The following is a 9,761-nucleotide window of genomic DNA, read 5'->3' on the forward strand; positions in this document are numbered from 1 at the left end:
CTAACGCAGTGCTCAGTCCGGCCCTCGGCGGCGGCAAATCGCCTCCTCCGTCGCTCCGGGAAGGCGATGGGCGGAGGAAATGCCAATCCAGGCGATACCCGGAGAAGTCACGTTCCTCCCGGCGTCCAGAGAAGTGTCCCTTGAGGAGCCACGCACCCGCCCACCGTGTGGAGGTGGCACACAGCCATGCGTGCGTCCATCATCCGCCTGAACCGCTGGCGGGCGGGAAACCGGGAGCGCGCGTGCTGCGAGCGCGCCGCAAGGGCCGGCGGGAAGGGGGAGCGGCCCCCGCGCCTCCTCGTGAGGGAAGGCTCGGCGGCTTCACCTCAGCTCGCGCCGCTGCCCGGGCGGGAGGTTGTGCGCGTGCGCACGCAAAGGGGCGGGGGCTCCGCGCTCCCGCCCAACCGATCTCTGGCGGGAGCGGGACGGGGGTGGCAGGAGGGGTGAGGCGGCCATAGTGAGCTGCGGTGGGAGCGGGAGCGTCCCGGTCGCTTTCTCCTCCCCGAAGTGGGGTGGGGATGGCGGCGCCTGCTAGCGGTGTGGGACTGCAGGCTCGTCGTGAAGGCCTCTGAGCGGCTTCCCTCTGTCGCTTTTCGCCTCGGTGAGAAAGCGCTCCCGCCGCGCTAGGCCGCGGGCCGCGGCCGGCCGGCCGGCCCGCCTGGGCGAGGAGGAGGAGGAGGAGCCCAGCGATCATGACCAGCACTGCCAAGTGGGAGCGTCTGAGGCCGCTGCGGCCGGACACACTCCGTGTGCGTGAGGTACTTAGTGGGTGGAGAAGGGACGTGCTGTCTGTGGATGGGGAAAGGGCGGGGCGGCACGGCAACGCTTTGATCCCACCGCGGGAGCCTCTGAGGGCATGCCCGAAATTCCTCCCTCTCTCGCCTGCCCGGCAGGAGACCACCGTGATGGCAAGGTGTGTCAGGCCTATCCGGTGGGCGTTGTGATGCTTCCATCCCTCGTCTGCGTTGTAGCAGGCTGCCCCGGGAAGGAAACTGGTGATGTTAGTCATAGCGCCAAGGGGTGGTTTTTTTACCTGTGGTTTGTTCATCGAATTAAGTCGCGTCTGAGAGAAGCAGACTACAAATGTGTATTCTGTTAGGCTCTGAAGATCTGCGATGTTCAGGTGGTCTTATATGCAGCTTCCACTGCTACCTTTTGTAGTGTTATGGGATAGCTAACAAAAACCGGGTCCACTTTCAATTCTGTGGAATTTCTTAAAGGTGCTTATTTTTCATTAACCTTGGGCTACTTCTGTGCTAGTTCTTACACTGGAAATGGTAGTATTGTCTTAAAGCCATGAAAAAGTTTACAGGAGTTTTTACACTGGTAATAGGAAATTCATTAGTATTGGAGATGATGATTGTAAGAAACAAGCGGTGTATAGGACAATGACTTTATATAGGTGTTTAGATGTGTCATGATGCTTTCCTGAATCTTTTCATAAATGGAGAAGTTGAGGTTGTGGTAAACATTAGCAGCCTTGGCTTGGAATAGTGGAGTTCAAGACCCAGAGTGTGGTGAGAAGGGCTAGTAACAGAGTACAGAACCTGCATTCTAGCTTACTCAGACTTCAGACTGCAGCTCAACTACCAACACGTAGCTGGGATTTTAAACGTGAAAGCTGGAGGAGCCAGGGAGATGGAGGTCTGTAAGTACAGGGACATCCTGATACTGATGACAAGTAACCGTGTGGAGGGATGGGCACAGCTATGTTTTCACTCTGGGAGGGGCAGAAAGGATACAGAAAGAAGTGCAGAAGACTGTAATGAAGTCCTGCTAAAGCTCATGTAGATAACATGCAAAGCTTTGAATCTGCAGACCTAGTAATTTCGTCACCAACGGTAATCAGGTTGCAAAATACAGTAATGATGGCTATTCCCAATCACATTCTCCTCCATGTGCCTGGAAATAGCATCCAAGAGAACTTGCTTTGTGATTTTTCCAAGGGCCTGAAGTGAAGCTCACCAAGCTGTGGCTGACCTCCAGACTGTCAAAGATCATGAGAGCAGCCACTCAGTGACATGAGCCAGCTTTCTCAGGATGTCAGCCACAGCAGACTTTCAGTACTTGTGAGGAAGTGAACAAGAAGCTGGTGGTAGACGCTCCACAGCCATGCATAATAGGAGGCTGAAAGAAAATAGTCATGAATTGAAACAAAAATAGCAGGAAAGGCTGCAACTTGATGTAGCCTGAATTTTTTTCACTATGAGGTTGGACAAGGCAGTGGAAAGGGATGCCCAGAGATGTGTAGCCTCCATGCCTTGAAATTTTGAGGACCCAATTGGTTTACCCTTGATAGCAGCCTTGATAAGCTGCTCTGATGTAATGGCTGTTCCTGTTTGGAGTGAGAGGTTGAACCAGAGAGCTTGGGTCTCTTCCAACTGGAATGGGTCTGAATTTGAAAATACTCCTTTTGTTAAATTGGGGCAAGGGGTAGAATGAAGTACCTGCTTAGGCTCTTCATGTCAGTGTCTTGACAAGAGTAGACTGCTGCCTGACTTGTATCACAATACATAATTGTGATGCTGTATAATAGTGGCACATCTTCTGTATGTGAGCTGTTACATGGAGTAGTTGAAGCTTGTATATGCAGAGTTTCTACAGGTATGTGTGTTGTGACCACTGCTTGAGCATTAGGGAGTTCGGTGGTGGTTCCTACTTTCCAAGGCAGAGAAAAGTGTTCTGAGATTAAGGGCTGAAAATTCTGAGAGATTAATGAGCATGTATCCCTTCTATCCAGTGACAGACCTTCACAGTAATACCTGTTGAATTGTCAGCAATCCTTATAGCTGTAGCATCTAGAGGTGATTTGGGGATTTCTTCTGGAGAAGCTTCCTGTGTAGGTAGTGTTTTATGTCAGTTTTGTTTTTTTTCCCCAGCCACCAATGATCAACCTGAAGATGAACAATGGTGGACGGGTTGCGAGAAGTAAGTTGCAATGTTCCATGTGTGAAAATTATTCTTGAAGTATTTCATGCTTTTTGCAGTGCTTAATACATGTTGTATGCAATTGAGAAATTGATTTGTATCTAATATAGGCAGAACAGGAGGAAGGTTGCACAGTAAATTAAATAAAAAGATATGAAGCAACACATTCTCTGTAGTTTTTTCCTATGCTGAAAGTATACCTTCCCACTGCTATAAAGAAAATAATGTACATGAAAAGTGAGTTAGAGAAAAACTGGAACATCATGCTGGCAAATGTTGTTTTCAAGTGGTATTAATAAATGTAAATACAAACTTTGGTTTTTGGGGTTGGGTTTTTTTCCTCACCAGTGAAAGTCTCGCACATCTCACAGTAGCACAGTCCATAACTGAGTTGGTGAACCTGTCATTTCATGCTAAAGAGTGCACAGTCCCGCAGCCATAGGATGCATGGTATGGTGTGAGTAAAGGGCATGTCTCCTTCATCCTTAACAGAGGGATTTGACAGTCTTTCATTGGCTCTAGCGTCAGATGAATGCATGTGTACCACATTTTTTTTGTGCCCCAAAAATACGTGCTTTTTTATGCATACATAAAAATGTAAAGTGAACCAAGCTGCTCACCAGTAACGTTTCTGCAAATATGCTGGTAATGGATACGCATAGCACAGGGATCCCTCTTAAACCTGTGGTGGCCTGGTATCTGTAATCTTTGTTGCATTAGTAAATTTAACAGTGGTATGATCAGTTCTTTTGCCCTTAGGCCAAATAGTACAACCAGTTTGTCTGTATATTAAGTTCTCATACTCCAGAACAGATTGGTCACGGCCAAGCTGAAACAGTCTCTGAAACCAAGTGAACTCCTGAAGCATGCCTGTATATCATTTGGAAGATCTACTGGTTAATCTAGGCTAAAAAGGCAAGAAAAAATATTTTAAGAGTCATGGAGCAGATGATAGAGCTGCAGTTCTCTGGCAGTGTCCTTAAACTATCTGTAGTTAACCAAAGGTTTCATTGGTATTCGTTCAGTATTCTGAACTCATGGCCTACAGAACATACAGTTACACAGCTATTAATACCCATACCAGCAGTTTGAAGTGATGGATGTTGGGAGCATGAAGACGCATGCTTCTTATTGAGACAGAATCATTGCAAACAAGTGAAAGTACATGTAGTTAATAGGCTTTATATGATGCCTTTACAATGTCAGTGTTAATAATTGCAGTGCTTTCAGACTCTTTATCTTCATTGTTACTTTATCATTATTGTGTTTTTTTTTTTTAAGGAGTGTTTCATGCTCGTATAGTAGTTCACCGTAAGTATTCTGTCAAAACTTTACAGGAACTGTGAAAGTCAGAAAGCCTCGATTTGATGCATCCTTGGTTTATTTGACCCGAAAATTCATGGACCTTATCAAAGCAGCTCCAGACGGTGTTCTTGATTTAAATGAAGTAGCAACAACACTTGGAGTACGAAAACGAAGAGTGTATGACATCACCAATGTGTTGGATGGAATCCACTTAATTCAGAAAAGATCTAAGAATCTTATCCAGTGGGTGTGAGTTGACTTTGAAACTTGTGATTTCTGAAAGAATGAAACCCAACAACATTGAGTAATGTTTATACCTTTGATGGTATTTTTAAGCACACTGAATTACCTTTAATATATAATAATATTTTAAGTTCTGCTGTATCCTTAAGCTGTTTGAATTAATTACTGTGCTAACAAGTATCACGTGCAAAAGCACACGGAAGCATATTTCAGCAAAGTATCCCAGAGTTCCTGGTTGTTTCTGTTAGTATACTTTGTATTCAATAAACAGGCTCTTATTTATATAAACATATTAGACAACTTCATGTTTTTCTAGAGGTTCTAGTCTTGAACAACTTGTTGGAAAAGCACCAGAGCCTCAAACACTTAAAGATGAACTTTATGACTTGTCAGCCATGGAAGAAGCTCTGGATGATTTAATCAAGAATTGTGCTCATCAGTTATTTGAACTAACAGATGACAAAGAAAATGCAAAATATCCTTTTATCTCTTGCATTACTTTAACATGTGGTTTCTGTTGCAAGTACTTGGGTATCTAGTAATAACTGTAGGCTGGTACCACAGATGTGCAGTAATACTTGATAATGAGTTTTACACTAGGAAACCTCGTGGTTATGTTGGATTAGTGTATACTATTCAGGTGCCCTGCTTTACAGTATCATACATAATCTAGCCTGTTCTCAGGGGGCTGGTACTTGTGTGACCTTTCCACTGCAGAAGAATGGAAGTGGGGTGGTAGTCTTAGTACCCTGACCATCAACGTGTTCTCTCCATTATAGAATAAAGGTGACTATGTGTCAGGTCTTGACTTACCAGTGAGATTGAGTTGCTTAGTGAGATGAGAAAGAGGACCCAAAACAGAGTCCCAGTGGCCAGTTCCCAAGAAGATACAGTGGTACGTTGGTTGTGTCCTAATACTGTTCTGTCTCTTGAGAGTGGTTCCAGTGCAGTCTTGTCTTTCAGATGGGCTTTGATAATTGAAAAGTCATTTCTTTTAATATGACATAAACATTGGATTTTTGGCTTGGCTTACAATAAGATGCTCTTTGGCTACCTTATGTAGCAGTGTTAAGGCCCGTGCTCAAATGAAACGTGCCCATTTTCTGTATGATACCAGGAAAACTTTTCATTACTCCTTACCTATCTTGGTTAAGACAATAATTCTATAGTTTTCTACGGAATTGTTTATGTGCATAGTTATTACAAAACAAATTAGTTTCTCAAGGACAGTATTCCCTCTGCTTTGTACACTTAATGACCGTGTCTATGAAAACTGTATCAAATACGTTTTGTTTCTTAATATTGAATATTTTCATTTTTTTAAAGCTCTTTCCTTCCTATAAATAAAAAAGATCTTCCACTTGTTAGCTAATAATTTTACAAAGCCGGTATTAAAGTAATCTCAGCTGAACTATTTACCACTTTTCTTAAGATATGTTGAAGCAGAATATCAACTTAATATCATACTCTTTGCTTCTGTCCACTAGCAAATTACTGTACAGGATCCTTGACCAATGTATACACTAGCTTATGTGACATACCAGGATATCCGTAGCATTCAGACATTTCAAGAACAGATTGTGATTGCTATCAGAGCTCCAGAGGAAACGAAGTTGGAAATACCAATTCCTAAAGAAGTAAGTTTTGCACATCCCTCTCTTAAGGGAACAGAATTTTTCAAATGTGATTTTTTGCAGCAGCAGTCAGTAATTGTTTTCTGGTTTCTTTGTCACATATAGCAAATACTGGTACTTCATTGTTCTTGTTTCACTAAACAATGCTATAGGGCTCGTAGTCCAAGAAACTAATTTGCAGTATTTTTCTGCTCACCTAAATTGTTAGACAACATGTCTGAGCTTTAGTTATATGGTTTTTCTAGAGAGAATGGAACAGCTGTAATAAAAGTTAGTTATTTCCACTACCAGTTTGCTTGATAATTACTAGCATAATGAAACTTCTGAAGAGCTGGTAAATGTTTGTATGCTAACATCTACAAATACTGTAAATCTCACTAAGCAAAACAATAAGCCTGAATTGATAGTAATCTTAACAGCTTAGAAATGCTTAATGAGTAGATGGCTATTGTTAGTATAATAATAAAGTATGAAATGCACAGTATGTTTACCAAAAGAAAATCTTTTGGTACTCTAATAGATCATGTCAAGACAGATTTTTTTTCTTGGAGTTTGAGGGCCAAGCACCATCCTCACCTCATGGTACCACCCACATCCTCCCACTTGGGTCATGCAGGGGAGCCTTAGCTTTGCCCTCTGCACCCAGTCACACTGCAGCTGCATCAGGGATAATGTACTGGGAACACACTGTTTCAAGGAGTGCTGTGAAAGAGAGGAAATACTGTAAGTAAGCTTAAAAAAAAAAAAAGCTTTAATTCTGGTTTCCTTGTGTGCATGCATTTTCTATACTGTTCTTAATTGTGTAGTCATCAAATTTGCCTTGCTGTGTGCACAGAAAGGGAGGTAATATTGTAGGAAAAGGAGATACGAATCAATAGAACCAGAAGATGTAGATCCACTGCATAGATCTCCAGGGGTTTCACTGTAAAAGGAGCTGGTTGTCATCCTGTGAAGATGCAAAAGACAAGATTTCAGAGGCTTCCTGAAGCAAAAGTAGGCAGGATTTAAAAAGCTGTATTTTAAAAAGTAGAGAATCTTCTCTCTGTTGTCCATTAAATTTGATAAGCTGTGTGCCTTGCAATGTGACATTTACTGAAGAACAATAAAAGTAATCCAGTTCTGTTCCTTTGCCATGTTATGAAAGGCGCTGTGTGCTCTCATTTGTTTTCTGACCCTTGGCACTGACTTGTAAAGTGTTTTGTCAAATTTTGTTACTCTTCTTAAGCATGTAGTAAATCTTGGTCATAGATATAAAGGTCTCTAAAAAGACTAAATAAAGATTCATTAAGTTCACGTTCATCCAAAGTGAAACCTTGTTAACTTAATGGTGCTTAATAATCTGCCTGCAAACCTATGTAATAGTCATAATTTATGTAGAACTCGTAAAGCAATTTTAAGTGGTAATGGCATTCTTTATTCTATTCTTCATCCACTGGCTTTGATATATATGCAGAAATAGGTAACTGATGCATATAGACTAAAGAACAAATCTTACACAAGTTGCTGTTTTGTAGGACTGCATAGCGGTACATGTGAAGAGCACAAAAGGACCCATTGATGTGTATCTGTGTGAGGTGGAACCAGAGAAGCCAGGTGCCAAAACTTCTGGAGATACAGATACAGTCACTTCTGAAACTGAGCCCACAGATACTCCTGATGAAGGTAGTGTCCTTGAGTTACACTTTCATCCCCATCTTAATATTTTCTTTAAAGATGGTCATACCGTTCTGATAAAGTTGAAGACTGTACTGCACAAGTATAATTTTCTGAGCATAGTTTATGACCAGGATGTGTAGGAGTAAGTGAGATGCCTAAAAGAGGACTCTCTACTGTTGTGTCAGTTCACAGCAGCAGGAGGTTAAAGCACAGGGCATGTGTACACACAGCAACGCACTCTTCTTCCCTGACCCTTTTCTTCCTTTGCTTGTTATTGGTTTCCTGTCTGAGCTGTGCTCTGTAAATGGAACAGTGTGTGTCAGTTCTCAGCTGCCTCACTGCAGAGTCCAGCAGCTCGCTGATACAGTTGTCATAAGAATTAAGATGCTGTTTCAAACAAGAGAGTGTGCTGCTCTTGCTCATTGCTGCCCTGACTAAGGGAGGGTCAAAAGAAGAGAGGTGGTATTCTGGTCTCCTGAACCAAGATTGGCTGGAATACTGTCTCTCAAGAGCCCCACTGCTGCAGGATGTTGTGATTTAAAAATAAACGTGGCAGGAATTGCAGTAGCTCAGAACACAAAAGATAAATTATTTTTAGCAGTGCTGCTTGATAGTTGGGGGGAAGAGCTCACTTTTTAGTCTTAAGCTTTTTTTTTTTTGTGGTCTTTTTTTACTTTATTTTGCTTGAAAAAATGGCTCACTTTTATTTCCTACAGCAACACTAATCATGCTGCTTTTTTTTACTTTCCTTTCAAAGTGAGATCTCTGGAGGAAGAAGAAAAACCACCTGAGCTGACAGATTAGTTACAACTCAAAAATCTAATAGAAAATGTAAATATCTGTATTATAGAGCTGCTCCAAAGCTGCTTGGATCTGCAGACTTACTGACCTGAAATGTTCACAAGTGAAGTGCTTTCACAGGATTGCTCATCTTCTCAAGTCAAAAGAGGCCAGTTCCTAGAGTTGCTTTTAGGAGCTTTGTTTTCATAATTGCATGTAATCTACACACCTTTGGGGAAATGGTATTTTTAGCTTATGAAATAATTGAAGGAAAACATAGGTAATTAATTAATTCTAAAAATAATAATATTTGGAAGGATCCACAATCCGTGTGAGAATGTATATAATAAAAGCACTTTTCAGTTCTGAGGTTGTGCTGCTACTAAGCAGGGTTGTTGGATGTGAGTGTAATATAGAACTGGTGTATCAGAAGCCTTCACTATAAGGAGCGCAATGTAAATATCATGCAAGTTATGCCTTACACTGTGTAGACGCTGTTTGCATTGTTTGCATCCAGCTCTCCATGACCTGTGGTATGAACACTGAAGTTAAGTAACAGCTTTTTGTATATATCTGTACCATGTCTGTGTAGTTACTGATGTAGATTTGTTGAGATAGTTTGCATTTCTGCCTTTGTACAGCAGAGAAATAAAATAAGCTTATAAAAATATTACATAGTCTGATCAGTCTACTGAGATGTGTTGGGTTGCCTTTGACAGAACTCACTGGATAACTACTAACACTCAAATTGATGTGGAACTTTCAGGTCTGTTAGACGTGTTGCTGGCAGCTAGCAGTTAGATCTGATTCTTTTGATGCCACAATACTGCAGCAATTATCAGAAGAAACATGATGATCAACAACTACTTAAATTGGTCTCTTCTGGTTTCTAGAGTTTACATACAGCATAACTTTAGCCTACTACCATTATCTTTGTGTCTTTAGCTGGCAAAAATCTGTACAGTACTTGAGAACTACATCTGTATTCATCCATCTTTAGTATCTGTAAAATGAAGCTTCATAATTTTGGTACCATGATTTTAAAATGATATAACTGTTTCCATACAAATGCTGTATGGAAAAGTGAACTTCATTGTTCTCTGTGTGGGGAGGGGTGGGTGGTTGGTTTTTGAATTGGAACTTCAAGTCCTTGTTTTCCCAGACACACAGTATTAACAACTATTCTTCTACTCACGGGTGGAAGCAACAAAATTA

At 41.7% G+C, this 9,761-nt stretch overlaps 1 protein-coding gene across 3 annotated transcripts; it reads left to right on the top strand.

Moving 5' to 3' along the window:
- The first annotated feature begins 644 nt into the window (after nt 1-644).
- Nucleotides 645-9,216, top strand: E2F6 (E2F transcription factor 6). Of its 3 annotated transcripts, none has more exons than XM_061351718.1 (7): nt 645-749; nt 2,880-2,928; nt 4,266-4,482; nt 4,793-4,951; nt 5,999-6,113; nt 7,625-7,772; nt 8,524-9,216. In XM_061351718.1, the coding sequence occupies exons 1-7, from the start codon at nt 693-695 to the stop codon at nt 8,568-8,570; spliced, it is 792 nt and encodes a 263-aa protein (XP_061207702.1). In that variant the 5' UTR covers nt 645-692; the 3' UTR covers nt 8,571-9,216. The 3 variants fall into 3 exon arrangements, with proteins under 3 accessions (XP_061207702.1, XP_061207701.1, XP_061207700.1); XM_061351717.1 differs by having other exon boundaries at nt 648-758; nt 4,266-4,476; XM_061351716.1 differs by having other exon boundaries at nt 651-758.
- Nucleotides 9,217-9,761: the final 545 nt, after the last annotated feature.

This window comes from Neopsephotus bourkii, unplaced genomic scaffold (assembly GCF_033783945.1).
Source record: "Neopsephotus bourkii isolate Nb327-2 ecotype Australia unplaced genomic scaffold, CSIRO-AGI_Nbou_v1 NB_595, whole genome shotgun sequence".
NCBI lineage: Eukaryota > Metazoa > Chordata > Aves > Psittaciformes > Psittacidae > Neopsephotus > Neopsephotus bourkii.

Excerpts from the sequence above, each read along its gene's own strand:
- E2F6 (XM_061351716.1), top strand. The coding sequence starts at position 693 with ATGACCAGCACTGCCAAGTGGGAGCGTCTGAGGCCGCTGCGGCCGGAC. Across the intron at positions 6,114-7,624 it reads AAATACCAATTCCTAAAGAA|GACTGCATAGCGGTACATGT; the intron begins GTAAGTTTTGCA and ends GCTGTTTTGTAG. Across the intron at positions 7,773-8,523 it reads CACAGATACTCCTGATGAAG|TGAGATCTCTGGAGGAAGAA; the intron begins GTAGTGTCCTTG and ends TTCCTTTCAAAG.